Source organism: Helianthus annuus, chromosome 11 (genome assembly GCF_002127325.2).
Source record: "Helianthus annuus cultivar XRQ/B chromosome 11, HanXRQr2.0-SUNRISE, whole genome shotgun sequence".
Lineage (NCBI taxonomy): Eukaryota > Viridiplantae > Streptophyta > Magnoliopsida > Asterales > Asteraceae > Helianthus > Helianthus annuus.
The window spans coordinates 10,726,683-10,742,122 of record NC_035443.2 but is presented as its reverse complement, the minus strand read 5'-3'; the positions used below and the strand labels follow the sequence as shown (position 1 = coordinate 10,742,122).

Sequence of the window (15,440 nt, the reverse complement as noted above, 5' to 3'; positions counted from 1 at the left end):
ACAACATACCTTATCGCGATTACTCGGTGAGTACTCGACCTCCGAGACCTTGTTTTATAACAGATGTAAAAAAAGTTGTTAAAAACACAATTATAGTATAGTAAGTATAAGTGAATAACTTGAGACAAGATAAATAAAAAAAGAGATAAAGCTTAAAAACTATCTATAATTAATTACAAATATCCGAGCTTTAAAAATTAAATAACATGAAAATGGTATCATGAAAGTTATATTTGGTTATAAACTTCGAATTGAATGGATATTAAATTGTATCATGAAAGTTTTATTTAGGGAGAATTTTCATTAAAAATAAGAAACAGTAACTAATGAAAACTAATGAAAAGATGACTGATAATACTGGTAATTGTAAACCACTAAACCCTATTTAACAATTTACTCATAAGATCACCTCACAAGCACAATATGGCTTGTTGGTTTGTAGAATTTTATAAAATTCAGTTAAATTGAAATTTCTCTATGTGTTTGCTTTATATAATCTGTCAGAGTTGGAATTTGAATTTCAAGTTTAATTTGCTTGTTTGGCAAAGGAATTGAAATTCGAATTAAAATTAGTTCACTTAAATTTCTTTATGCAAAAGAATTAAACATTCCTTTTCAGTCAAAAGAATAGGAATCCATTTCTTCTAAGTTCAAAATCTAATTCTTTTAAATTCCAATTAGTTTAACAAGTCCAATTTCTTAAAATAAATTCCAGTTCCACAAACCAAATGCATCCTAGTTTATAGTCTACTTGCAGAAACTGCAACAAACAATACAAGACACACCTAAATTGCTTTAGAGAATCCAAAATCTAATGATCCACACACCAATGTTGGTTACTTGCTTGCCCCATAAGTCATTGTTATTATATCCACCATAATGTTCATATTCTAGGGCATGTTTGGCTAAGCTTATTTAAGGTAAAAAGAACTTTTTGTGAAAAGGACTTATTGACTTATTACTTTTTGAAAGGGAGTTTTTAAAAAAAATGTTTGGATTAGCTTATGAGATGAGAAAATCAATAAGTCAATAAGTTGTTTTTTAAAAAGTGTTTGGCTTAGCTTATTGATGTAAAAGGACTAAAAGGAACATTCTTTCATAAGTTGTTTTTTAAAGTGACGGGTAATCAGGTAATTTGGTCTTTGAAAAGTTAAAAGCTGATCAAAAAGTCACAAGCCCCTAACTTCTCAAAAACTCCTTTTTGATGGCTTTTTCTCCTTTTCAAAAAGTCATTTTGAAAAGGACTTTTAGGTTTGCCGAACACTAAAACTCATTTTTAGCTTTCTGATTAAGTCAATAAGTTATAAAATTTCTTCCAATATCTTTTTACTTCTATATTTATTAAACTTCCTTTTCTAAAACACACTATAAAAGTACCATCTTCCCCATCATCTCATGCATTCAAATCCTCCACAAACAATGGCTACTTACATCAAATCCACTCATCTTAACAAAATGGGTGCTATATTTGTTGCTTTTTCTCTATACATATCTTTTCTTGGTTGTGTTTGTGAAGCTAGGATTTACACGGGCAAAGGCGCATTTGTCCGAACCAAAGGCTCAAACTTTGTTGTCAATGGTTCACCTTTTTTGTTCAATGGTTTTAATGCATATTGGATGATGAATGTAGCCGCTGATCCAAGTGAACGATACAAAGTTAGCCAAGTCCTACAAGACGCTGCGAATGATGGTCTTTCGGTTTGTCGCACATGGGCTTTCGCCGATGGTGGTGGTTATAACGCGTTACAAATTTCGCCAGGAGTATATAATGAACTTGTATTTCAGGTCCAACCATCTTTTATAATTATTATATTGGCATAGCAAAAAAGGATGGTTTTTTTTTTTTTTTTTTTTTTTTTTTTTTTTTTTTTTTACATTTTACTAACAAAAAAATGTGGTTTTTAAATTTTTTTTTTACATAGGGATTGGATTTTGTGGTGGCAGAAGCAAGAAAATATGGTATTCGGTTGATATTAAGTTTTGTTAATCATTTTAAAGACTTTGGAGGGAGACCACAATATGTTGAGTGGGCTAGAAACTCAGGCGTTCAAGTCAGCAGTTATGATGATTTCTACACAAATCCTATAGTTAAAGGGTATTACAAAAATCATGTTCAAGTAAGTACAAAATAATTTATTTTTTATGTATCCAATTCAAATATGTTTATATGGTAACTTATATGTAATATTATGAATGCAGAGAGTTATAACAAGAATCAATACAATCACCCAAATCGCGTATAGTCATGACCCCGCGATCATGGCATGGGAACTCATTAACGAGCCACGGTGTCAATCTGATTACTCCGGACGAACTATTAATGTTGGTGACTTTAGCTATATCTATGACATGTTTTTGGAAGTTATAATTCTATGAAGTTTAACTTATGCTTTTCTTTAGGATTGGGTTCAAGAAATGGCTTTGTTTGTTAAGTCATTGGATCGATATCATTTGTTGGAGATCGGTATGGAAGGCTTTTATGGAGACACAATGCCGGAAAAAAAACAAATAAACCCGGGTTACCAAGTTGGAACCGATTTCATCAGCAACAATCTTATTAGGGAAATTGATTTCGCCACGATACATGCCTATCCTCATCGATGGTATTAATTCTATAAGTTATATGTTCTTTCTCTATATGTAAAAAAAGAAGCCCTACAAGTAATGGAAATGTTGTGTATGTACCTTATGTCTAACTCCATCAAATTTTTAATAAAAAGAATGAAATAATACAAAACTGTATGCAGGTTGTCTGGAAAAGATGAAGATTCTCAAATGGCATTTATGCAAAGATGGATGTGGAGTCATTTCAAAGATTCAAGAACTATCCTAAAGAAGCCCCTAGTGATAGCTGAATTTGGGAAGTCAAGCAAAGATCCAGGTTATAACATTCACAAAAGGGATTCATACATGAGAGATGTTTATAGAAACATTTTCATGGAGGCAAGAAGTGGAGGGACAGTTGGTGGTGGTTTAGTGTGGCAGCTTATGGCGGATGGGATGGGTTCCTACGGCGATGGGTACGAAATTATCTTGTCTGAAAACCCGTCCACGGACAACATCATGTCTCAGCAGTCTCGCGCCATGACATCTCTGTCGCATTTGTTAAGAATTCGGCATCATCAACATCCGCCTAGGGCTGGCTCAACCTTTTTTTAGACCCAAAGCGAATTATAGAATCACGGCATTTTTCGTTAGAATTTTTTTTTGCTTAAGATCCTAATAAATGGAAATATGATAACACCCATATTTTATGTACTATTTCTAAGATGAACAGTGCCGTTCCTACGTTTTCGGAGGCCCTAATCAAACTACGAAGTGGTGGCCCTTTTGCATAATTATCATTTTCAACATATTTAGTAATAAAACCCTCCTCCTTTATCAAATAAGCCCTAAAGGCCTAAATAACAAACTGAAATTAGCAAATTAGCCCTAATTCAACAACTGAAAATTAGCAAATTAGCCCTAATTCAACAACTTAAAATCAGCAAATAATGAAATAAGCATAATCCCTACCTAAACAAGAGATTCAAATTGGCAAATACACCTTAGTTCCCTATTCAACAAATGAGGATGTGAATGTCTAACCTGAGTGAGAGCCACAAGATTAAATCGCCAACCATAAAATCGCAAAACTGAGCAAAACTGAGCAGAGTGAAAATCGCAAAACTGAGCAGAGTGAGCAGAGTGAAAATCGCAAAAATGAGCCGTCCCCATTGCTCAGTTCCATATCGTAAACTCAAACGACACTGCAAAGAAGGTCTCTGATATCATCTCATATATCGCCGCTTTGGCACTGCAGTGTAACACTTCAGATGTAAACGACACTATGAGAAAAATGATCTTCTTGCTTGATCTGATCATAGTATATCATACATCACCGCTTTGGCTTCTGCACCCACCGTTGCACGTGCTTTCAAATAGGGCTGGCAATTCTGACACGAACCTACACGAAGTTAACAGGTTTCGTGTTTGACCTTAACAAGTTTCGTGTCTAAACAGGTCGACATGATAAGACCTGTTTAAATTTCGTGTCTTAACAGGTTAAAACCCGTTAACATGTTAAGACCCGTTAATGACATGTTAATAATTTTAAATTAAAAATATATATGAAATATATGGGGCCAGGCACTCACTCAGGCGGTATACAACTATTAACTATCCACCCAAAATTTTGAAATCACTTTCACGGACTGCACCCTCGCTCACCAAACCCTAAATCGCCAGCCGCCGCTCAAGTCTCAACCCTTCACAGTCACTTCAGTCGCCGGCGCTCAACCCTTCGACCTTCGTCTACGGCCGCTCAACCCTTCGTCCTTCATCGCTCAAGTCTCAACCCTTCACAGTCACGTCAGGCGCCGCTTTCAAGTCGTTCTGCTTTCAGGTATTTCATTTAAGATGTTATTTTGCAGATCTTTATCTGACTTTTTTTTTAGAATTTGCTTGTTGGATTATGATGAATCTTGTAAATTATAGCTTTAATTTCAAGTTGGGCCAACGGTTATTGGCTTTTCTTGAAAATCAGTTCAAGATTTTCTTGGAAATTTGTTCAGATTTTCTTGAAAATATGTTCAAGATTTAGTTGAAAAGTTTTAATTTTTATATCCATTTTGAGATTGGATCATAATGAAATTGTTGTTTGATGAGGTTCTTATTGAAAATCATTTTGGATTTGCTATGGAGAATCAACTGTTTGAATTTTGTACATATTTTTTCTGGGACATATTAAACATGGTTGTTGTAAAAATGGCAAAATACAAAAATGGTTTGCAAAATTGACAGTCATTTTGGACAATATGCTGAAATGTATATGCAGAGATAACTTATCTTGCTTGACAACTTTTGTCCAAAATAAGTTAAATCTTGATATAGTAGCTTTTATTTAGATTTTTTTTAAATTGTGTTTTGTTTTGGATACAGTAACATTAAAGTCATGAGCGATTCACAAAATAAAGTGGGGAAAAAGAAGGGCAAAACACCGGTATATTGTTGGTTCAACTTTTATAGTTTTTGGTTAAATTTCCTTATAAACTTTTTGTGTAACTTATTTATTTTTTTATCTATTGTAGGTGGATATGGATTTCGATTCTATCAAAGTCGATCTAGAAAATGATAGCTCTATGAATTTGGAAGATGACGAAGTTGGCTCTATGGATGTAGATGATAAAAATGATAGCGGTGTTAGAAAACCCAAGGCAAAGAGATCTAGAAAGGAAAGATCAGTTGTTTGGCATTACTTTACCAAACGACAAAACAAAGCTTTAGGCGGAAAGGTTCCATCAAAGTGCAACAAATGTGGTCATGTTCTCATGTTTGATAGTAAGCAAGGTACGGGAAATTTTACTCGACATATATCAAGCTGCTATGGTACTACTTATAAAAGATGTTGGTCAAATGCTTTTAGATACTGACATGAAGTTAAAGACATCTAGTTTTAATCAAAATATGTTTCGTGAAATGCTTGTTGCTGCTATTGTGATGCATGAGTTGCCTTTGTCATTTGTAGAATATAAGGCATTTAGGGATTTGTTTAAGTATTTGCAGCCCGATGTGAATATCATATCTAGAAATACGGTAAAATCAGATATATTGAAAATGTATAAAAAAGAAAAGGAAAAGGTGAAAGAGATGCTTATGGAATCACCTGGCAGATTATGTCTAGCTTCAGATTTATGGACTTCTACTGATGGGTATTTAGCAATTACTGTTGATTTTATGGATAAAGATTAGATTTTGCAAAAAAGAGTTTTATCATTTTCTTTTATGCCACCACCTCATACCGGTATTGCTTTATGTGAAAAAGGGTTTTCTATTTTAGTAGAATGGGGCATAGAAAACAAAATATTATCTGTGACGTTAGATAATGCTTTTTCTAATGACACTTTTGTTGGGCTTTTGAGAGAACAACTGAAGGGAAAGTCACCACTTGTTTCTAAGGGTAATTTTTTTTCACTTGAGATGTTGTGCACATATTTTGAACTTGATTGTGCAAGATGGGTTAAAAGAAATTGATGAGTGTGTTTATAAAGTTAGAGAAAGTATCAAGTATGTGAAAGGTTCACAACAAAGGAAGGAAAAATTTTTGGATTGTGTTCAGTTGCTTTCTATTAAGAAGAAAAAGGGATTAAGGCAATATGTTGTTACAAGGTGAAATTCTACTTTTTTGATGCTTGATGGCGCTCTTTATTATCGACGTGCTTTTTGTCACTTAGAATTAAGTGATTCTAATTTAAAGCATTGTCCAAATGCATTAGAGTGGGAAAAGATTAGAAAGATATGTACTTTTCTTGGAGTATTTTATGATGTGACCAATGTTTTTTCGGGTACCAAATATCCGACTGCAAACTTGTACTATCCACACGTCTTTATGCTTATCTTACGTTGTTTGAGGGTATGAGTTCAAATGATGGGTATATCAAGAATATGGCAGAACTGATGATGACCAAGTTTCAAAAATATTGGTCAGATTTTAGTCTTACCTTAGCTATAGCCGTAGTATTGGAACCTAGACACAATGGATGATTCTACACATGCCTATGGAATGAGCGGAAGGCTTAAGGTAATTTATTTATATATTTATACATTGTGTTTAATTATTGACTAACTAATTTCCTAATATTTTTTTAGGATTTTGATCAATTTCAAAGTAAAGATTTTACAATTAACAAAAAATCAGAATTGCAAATGTATTTGGAGTAGACAAGGGTTGACAGAAGCTGCGAACTTGATGTGTTGGCTTTTTGGAAAGCCAATGAGTTTAGATATCCCGCACTTGCAAGAATGGCAAGACACTTTTTGACCATTCCGGAATCTATTGTCACATCGGAGTCTACATTCAGTGCAAGTGGAAGAGTCCTTAATGAACATCGAAGTTCACTTAGCAAAGATACCGTTGAGGCTTTCATATGCACAAAAGATTGGTTATTTGGAGATTATTGTAATGTCTTTTCTCTTGATTTTTTTATGTTTTTTTTGAATGGTATTCTATTAATGTTATTATGTATATTTGTTTGTACTTTGTAGGTTCGAACCATGTTAGTGTCAATGAGCTCACAGAAGATATAATGTCGTTTGACATTAGTCGTGAATCAGATGCTTCAAATTCCGTGAACAATCCTAAGGTATCCACTCCAAATGCTTCAAGTAGTGTTGATTGTTAAAAATCAAAGAACATCTCAAGGTACCCACTTCAAATGTTTCTAGAAATGTTGCGTGATAAAACTATATGAATGAGTTTATGTCAAATTATCCATGCCTAATACGACGGTAATTATTTGTGTGTAGGTTTGATTGTTTGGAATTGAAGATCTTGAGAAAGAAAGGCATATGGGAACTTGAATGTTGAAACTATTTGGATGTTACGATTAGACTTTTATGGATTTCGTTTTAAGTTTGTTAAGACATTATGTGTTTATGCATTTTTATGACTTTTGTGAACCTTTGGCGACTAAATTTGCATTAAACAGGTTCCTTAATTGCTAATTTCAAATATGGAATAATAGGTCATGTTCGTGTCTTAACAGGTCGTGTTCGGGTCTTAACAGGTCGTGTTTGTGTCTTAAACAGGTCATATGATATGTTGGCAACATTTTCGTGTCTTAACAGGTCATTTCGTGTAACCTGTTTATTAACAGGTTCGTGTTCGTGTTGGAAATCTGACACAATAAGATTTCGTGTCGTGTTCGTGTTTACAGGTTTCGTGTTCGTGTCTTAACAGATCGGGTTGACCCGATATGCCAGCCCTAGTTGTTGGGATTGAACCCTACCAGAGGAACAAATAATGTATAGCCAAAACCGGATCACATCAGTGGACTACCAATAAGCAGCAGTTTACTCTTAGCTCTCCCCTTGACAGTGGTATTCTAACAGCTGATGGATCTTAAGTGCTGCTCAACTACAACAACTGATGAATCAAACACTGATGATACTCAAAAGACTGCTGAAGATAAACTCTGTTTGCTCTATCTACTGCTGTGTTCTAAGTATTGCTGAAGACTCAAGTACTGCTCATTCAAAGACTGATCACCTTTTGAAGAAAGCACTGATGTTCAAGTAATCAGTGCTTAGGCTATAACAGTGGAACGTGAAGCAGTAGTTATCTCTAGTTAGTATTATGCTGATTATCAGATGTTGTATATCAGTAGTTTGTATAGAACAGTGTTTATAGTTTGTTAGGTCGTTAGATGTCACTATCATGGTGACGTCAGCTGAGGTACATCAGTAGTTTGGTTTGCCTATAAATGGAGCGGTACTCTGTACTGTTACATTTGATTCGTTTTGAGTGAGTTCTCTTCCTCAATTCAATCCTTTCATCTTGTGCAAACCAACTCTGGAGTATCAGGCTGAGGGGGATTTTAGTATGTAAACATGTTGTAATTATTTGATTTGTACTTTAATCATTCGACTCAATGAGAAGCAATCGTTTACAAAACTATTTTCTCTATATTGATTGTGTTTACAAAGTTTGTTTTCATTTCCGCTGCACTTAATCTTGTTGTATCATCATTGATTTGTCAAAACTAAACAAACAAGCACAATCATGTCAGCCTCAGATCTCAACAATTGGTATCAGAGCTTGGACAGTCAAATTTGATCTAACAATCAATTTGACATAACAGTTCAGCTCAAAATTCATTGATACTAAGGTTGGTTGTATTCGGTTGAAAAACAGAGTAACGTGTGAATCATGATCAAAACGGTTATTCAGAAAACTATGTAAAACAACCAAGATGTCATATGACACACAAATGTCACGCAACAAGTGATTTCATGCACAAGTCACTCATAGTTTTCAGATCTGTAAAGTATCTGATTAATTATGGGATCGTTCAATATTTTCAAATTGATTTCAGCTGTTGCCTTGTTATTTGTGATGTTTTTTCTTTATATTTTACACTAAAGTATGCCCTCTGTTCAGCTAAACCTATGTTCATCTAAACACTAGTGTTCTGCTAACAAAGAAAAAGGGGTTTAAAACTTTAGTCAAAATTCTTATGTGTTCAAAGGCAGGTTGAGAATCCTCAATAGGACCAAAACAACTTTGTCAAAACACATTAAGAAAATAAAGTGTCAAAACAGTTCTAATCATAAGTAATGTGAGATCTGTAATAAAACATGCTCAAAAAATGGTCAGATTTCTCAAAGCATTACTTCAAAGTGATTATGGACAAAGTATGTTCAAAATAAAATCTCCTAGTGAGCATTTTTGAACATATGAATAAAAAGGGTAGAAAGGGAAAAAGAAAATGAACAAATCTCAAAGTGTGGCTATCTCAAAACTTTTGTATCCAAAAGGAAAAGAGTATAAGCATAAAACACTCTTGAGGTTACAGTTGGGTAAAACAATGAAGTCATGCAACTGTGTGCATTCATCAATGTAGAAATTGTTTAGGTAACAATGGGATCACCAGTGATAGCTCTTAAAAGTAGGATTTACAATCAATTGTCAAGAAAATGACCCCAAACTATGGTCAAAAATAACTTGAGTATGATATGATCATGAACCTAATTGAAAAGTTGTCAGATCCTTTTATTTTTCAAAATTTCCTTTAATTTTTCTTAAGGTGTTTTTCTCTAAATAAAACCAGATATGTTTTATTTTTTTATAAAATATATTTTGTACTTTTACTCATTTTTGATAGTAAAAGTTCATCTCTGGTCAGGATGTAATTTCCTTATTTTGTGTGAAATTACTATCCTTAAAACTGATCAAAAGGAAATGACACTCATATCAAGGTCATGTTAAGCTCAAGTTTGGTTATCACTGATCAAAAATTGATTGCAAATTGATTTTGAACTACTAGACACTCATGCTCTAGTTCAAGTAATTAGACACAAAATGAGTAGTTTTAGTAGAAAAGTTTTCATCATCTGAGATGCTAAACCACTGTCTGAAAAACTAGACAGTTGGCAAAACCTTGAACAAAATTTCTGAAGTTTACTGATGACAATTTAATCTTAATATTTTACATCTAAAATGTATTTTGTTAAGAATAGCATTTCTGGTACTCAACAGATGATAGATTCCTACATCTGAACAAACAGATGCTAAAATTATCTGTTAGTAGTCAAAACACTGCTGCACAACCAGTTGCTATACAAATTGTCCTTATCCTCTGTTGTTCTTAAAGTGCTGTTGTGCCTCAACATCTGTTTTCTAAAGCCTGTCCACTGCTGCGAGTCAACCTCTGCTTCTACAAAACACTGATGTTTAAAATCTTTGTTTCATCTACTGATACATCCACTGTTTCATTTTATTACCGTTGTAACTACTGATGATTGTTCCATCAGTAGTAGTCAAAACAACTGTCCTCCATTATTTACCATTTCATCAGGGGTTGGCACGTGGTCAGCTTTTAGCCGTCAGATCATTATAACCGCTCTCACACCAGCATTCACCTTTTTCTTCCTAAATAAAACTCTGCCCTAACACCAAAACAGGGTTTTACTGTCGAATTGAATTCCAAAAGTTCTCTTCTCATAGCAGTTTCCCTCTCATAACTCCAAAAATCTTCTTCGATCTTCTTCATCAAAAATGACGAAACCAAAATCGAAAACAAAATCAAAACCATCATCTTCCTCCACAACAGTAGATGCCACTCAAATGGCTGCTGAAACACCGGAGATTCGTTACAAAGCTCCACACAACTATGTAGGTATACTCACAAAACCTACCGATAACCACACCTTCGACTCCATCCTTGACATCCTTTCTACATCAAAGTACAAAACTTTGATAACAGCAGACGCTCCCATTTACCTTGATACCCAGAGAGAGTTCTGGAAAAATGCCACCCTTGAAAAACAAGGAGACATCATCGCCGCCATCAACTCCTCGATATAGGGTAAGAAGGTACAAATCTCTCCGAAATCCATCTCTGAAATCTTTAAACTCGATGATTTGAAAGGAAAAACCTCATTTACTAAAGACGAGTTATAAAGGATTTCATGAACAGGGGCTATGCAGAACAACCAAATAGGGATACCCTACAAAAGGGTTACTTCCCTTCTGCACCCAGATTTTTATTCCACACACTACTCATGTGTGTTTCTAATAAAACAACGTCTTTTAACGAGATAGCAACAAAAATCCAATGCCTGGGGTATGCAATTTTAAACGATAAAAACTATAATTACTCCCAGGAAATATTTGATGATTTGGTAAAGAACGTTGATAATAAGGCATTTCTGCACTTTCCAAGATTCCTAAGCTACTATTTTGAATAAAAATTTGTAGAGAAAGATGCAGAATTACCCAAACAAGGTGTCTCTGTCAAAATAAATTGTTTAACAATTGAAACATTTTCAAGAATGATGGCACCAATAAAATTAAAAACAAAGGAGCCTGAGCAGGTTTTAGAAACTACCACTGATCTTCAGGCAACCTCTGCTGAGCCCACTGCTCCAGGTGATCAAAGCAGCACACCCACTGCTTTGAAACCCACACCTGCCACCACTAAAAAGACTAAAAAGAAAATATCCAGAAAACCCACCAAACCCACACCAAAGGCAACTCTGGAAGATGAGATCCCAGAGTCAATGCCAGTGACAACACAAAAGTCACAAGTAACCACTGCTGCTACTTCCTCACAGCAGTTGGAAGAAAGATCTCAACCCCAGCCTAAAACTCCTCCTGCATCCTCACAAAAGGATCAGGTTGTAACCACAGGGTCTCCACAATATGAAGCTCTAGATTCACCCGGATCTATCTTCCACAGTCCTGATCCCAAGGACATGTCTCTTTCAACACCCATACCCTCACCAATCATATTGCCACAATCAATAATACCCCTGTTGCATGCAGTTGATATGGCACAGACACAAACCAGTTCCTCTCTATCACCCATTACTGAGAGTATACCTCCACAAGTGACGGGGTCTGATGCTCATACCTCTGCTACCCCAGCAACAGTTGAGGAGGTTACACCCCCTGAGTTACAAGTAACTCTCGGTGGTAGTTCAAGTGGAGCAGCAACTACAACTGATGGATCAACAGATCTTCAGTTGGACAGTTGTTACATTACTAAGACTCCCTTGAAGGCAATTTCTTCCATGGCAACATCGGTAACCACCGGTGAGTTAATTTTAACCACCGGTACCATCAAAGGTTTATCGGTTGCTGAAGAAAGAAGTCCCCAGTACCAAGAAAAAGGGGCATCAATGGATGATTTTTGGGACTCTGTTTCTAAGTCACACATTGATACAACCACCACTGGTGGGGATTCAGATGATCATGTTAATTCAGGTGATGATTCAAAATATAATGAATTGACAGCCAGAGTTGAAAACTTGGAATCTTCTGTTGCCGAGATAAAAGATATGGTGCAGCAGCTGTTAGAAGCTCAAAAAGCCCAATCAACTGTTCCTCCTGCTCAAGCATCTGCTCCACAAGCATTTGCTGCAAATGAGCTATGGAATATCTTCCAACCCATGCTTGAAAAACAGCAACAAATGGCTGATAAAAAGCATGCTATTCAAGTACAAATGCTGACCAACATGGTGGAATCAAGGTTCAAAGACACTCAAGCAGATATCAAGGCTATAAAGGCTAGCATACAAAAGACTACTCAAAGAGAAAAAGGTCCATCTACCATCTTCTTCATGGATACACCCCTGGCAGATAATGGCAAAAAGTGGGAGAAAATCAAGTTGAGAAAGAAAGGTATAGAAGATGGGCTGTACATTGAACCAGAGGAACCCAAAACCTCAAAAACTTCAACTCAAACAGCTGATACACCAGTAGTTACAAAAACTACTGTCAGTAGCCAAACAGCTGTCATATCATCAACACACACACCTTCAACACATACCACCTCAACACACACTACAACCACTGTTCCACCACCATCACCTGTGTCCACAGCACAAAAACCACCATCAAAACCAAAAACTACCAAATCATCATCACCCCCTGCCAAAAAGAAAAAGACAACAGATGTTATAACATCTGTTGTAATGGCAACAGTGGTTGAAACACAAGTTGTTTCAACTACTGCTAGTCAACCACTGATCAACACCCAAACAACTGCCACAATAACCCCTGCTCAAAAGTAGAAGACATCTGCTGATACATCAGTAGTTGTAATGACAACAGCAGTTGAGACACCAGTTGTTTCAACAGTTGTTAGTCAACCATCCACCACTGCTCTATCCTTTCCTATATCACAACCAAAGCTCCTCAGTAGAAAAAGGAAGCCAATACCTGCCAATAAGGGAATACATGATCCTAATGCTGCAAAATATCCACTGGAAATTGAAGCTCTCAAAAATGAGATGAGGCAATTATATACAGAAGAAGATCCTTCAAAAAGAAGATTCTCCTCACTCATAGGCTACATGCCACCAGAGGATATGGATGATTATCTCAAAATAAAGGCAAGGCAGGCTAAAGTAAAAGCTAAGGTTGACAGTGAAAAGGAAAGTCTAAGCGAAGTAGGCATTGCTAAAAGACTGGAATTCTACCTTACAAAGGTAAAGCAGATAGAAGAATTTGCACAAGAACTAGAAAAGGAAAAGGCTGATCAAAAGAAGAAGTTAAGAGAACAACTTCTAGCCTTCATCATTAAAGAAAAGTTCTATCCTGCTGAAGAACAACAGTTTAAAGAATGGCCATTAGTAGCTCTAAAGCATGAGGCTGAAAGGATCCAAAGAATCAAGAATGATCCTTCAAAGAAGAAAAATGCTCCAAACTGGAGTAAATACAAAAAGCTCATTGCTGACCTCACTGCTGAATATAAAGGAAAGAAAAAGGAGCTAGTGGATGCTAAGATGGACACTGCTGAAGCCATATCAAAATGGTCTAGGCAGCAAACTGATGAAGCCTATGAGAGGCTAAAGAAAAGGAAGAAAACTGCTTCAGATGCTTCAAAGAAAAGAGAACATATGATGAAGCTTGAACAGAAAATTGAAAACCTCAAGACAATGTTAAAATCAGCAGACAGTACTACTCTTGGGTCAAACCAAGATGAAGACAAACAGCTGACTGAAGAAGAGGTCATAGAAAAGGAAGCAGAGTATCTCAAGGACACCATCTTAAAAATGGGTCTGAATGAAGACAGCTCATCAAAGCTTCAAAACCTTTTTAAGAAGGTACTCAACAAACCTGCATCTCCAAACACTGCAAAAGACAAGACAGAAGTTGAAAGACAAGAGCTTATTGAACAAGAAACTGCAGAAGATATAGCTGCAGCAGACAAAGTCATTGAAGAAGCTTTCAAAAGAATGTCTGAAAGTATGCAGATGTTTTCAAGGCCATCATCTCTCAACTCATCAGCAAATAAGTCTCTCCCAAGAAACCCACTTGGCTTTAAAATACTAAAGTGGATGTCTGATCAAAAGACCCACGTATTGACCCTGGTCAGAGCCAATGGCGAAGTAAAGTACATATCAAGGAAAGAAGCACTAGGCCTTAGTGTTGAAGATTTGTAGGATCTCCTTGAACTTTCACTGTGCAGGGATGAGGATGACCAGAGTGCAAAGGAATTTGAAGCTGTATTCAAAGAACAAGCTAAGGCACTCTTGATGAGTAATAAAGGTCCTGAATAATGAAGGGTTTTGGCAGTATCTGTTCCAGGGGGAGATTGTTGGGATTGAACCCTACCAGAGGAACAGATAATGTAAAGCCAAAACCGGATCACATCAGTGGACTACCAATAAGCAGCAGTTTACTCTTAGCTCTCCCCTTGACATTGTATTCTAACAGCTGATGGATCTTAAGTGCTGCTCAACTACAACAACTGATGAATCAAACACTGATGATACTCAAAAGACTGGTGAAGATAAACTCTGTTTGCTCTATCTACTGTTGTGTTCTAAGTACTGTTGAAGACTCAAGTACTGCTCATTCAAAGACTGATCACCTTTTGAAGAAAGCACTGATGTTCAAGTAATCAGTGCTTAGGCTATAACAGTGGAACGTAAAGCAGTAGTTATCTCTAGTTAGTATTATGCTGATTATCAGATGTTGTATATCAGTAGTTTGTATAGAACAGTGTTTATAGTTTGTTAGGTCGTTAGATGTCACTATCATGGTGACGTCAGCTGAGGTACATCAGTAGTTTGGTTTGCCTATAAATGGAGCGGTACTCTGTACTGTTACATTTGATTCGTTTTGAGTGAGTTCTCCTCCTCAATTCAATCCTTTCATCTTGTGCAAACCAACTCTGGAGTATCAGGCTGAGGGGGAGTTTAGTATGTAAACATGTTGTAATTATTTGCTTTGTACTTTAATCATTCGACTCAATGAGAAGCAATCGTTTACAAAACTATTTTCTCTATATTGATTGTGTTTACAAAGTTTGTTTTCATTTCCGCTGCACTTAATCTTGTTGTATCATCATTGATTTGTCAAAACTAAACAAACAAGCACAATCATGTCAGCCTCAGATCTTAACACTACTTTCAAACGTCTCTCAGTGCCATTGGGTTATTAGGTTTATGTA

General features: G+C 35.8%; 2 protein-coding genes across 4 annotated transcripts; both read left to right on the top strand.

Moving 5' to 3' along the window:
• Positions 1-1,419: 1,419 nt before the first annotated feature.
• On the top strand, positions 1,420-3,159 carry LOC110888977 (mannan endo-1,4-beta-mannosidase 5). Its single transcript, XM_022136469.1, has 5 exons — positions 1,420-1,785; positions 1,923-2,117; positions 2,200-2,322; positions 2,401-2,603; positions 2,748-3,159. Exons 1-5 carry the CDS (start codon positions 1,420-1,422, stop codon positions 3,157-3,159), a joined length of 1,299 nt encoding a protein of 432 aa, XP_021992161.1.
• Positions 3,160-4,157: 998 nt separating this feature from the next.
• LOC110914514 lies at positions 4,158-7,489 on the top strand. 3 transcript variants are annotated; one of them, XM_022159307.2, is made up of 5 exons: positions 4,158-4,384; positions 4,921-4,981; positions 5,070-5,328; positions 7,024-7,121; positions 7,285-7,489. In XM_022159307.2, the coding sequence occupies exons 2-5, from the start codon at positions 4,934-4,936 to the stop codon at positions 7,288-7,290; spliced, it is 411 nt and encodes a 136-aa protein (XP_022014999.1). In that variant the 5' UTR covers positions 4,158-4,384; positions 4,921-4,933; the 3' UTR covers positions 7,291-7,489. The 3 variants fall into 3 exon arrangements, 2 of the variants coding, with proteins under 2 accessions (XP_022014999.1, XP_022014996.1); XM_022159304.2 differs by having other exon boundaries at positions 7,024-7,180; XR_002578479.2 differs by lacking the exons at positions 4,158-4,384; positions 4,921-4,981 and adding an exon at positions 6,628-6,937 and having other exon boundaries at positions 5,187-6,559; positions 7,024-7,180.
• The last annotated feature ends 7,951 nt before the right edge of the window (positions 7,490-15,440 follow it).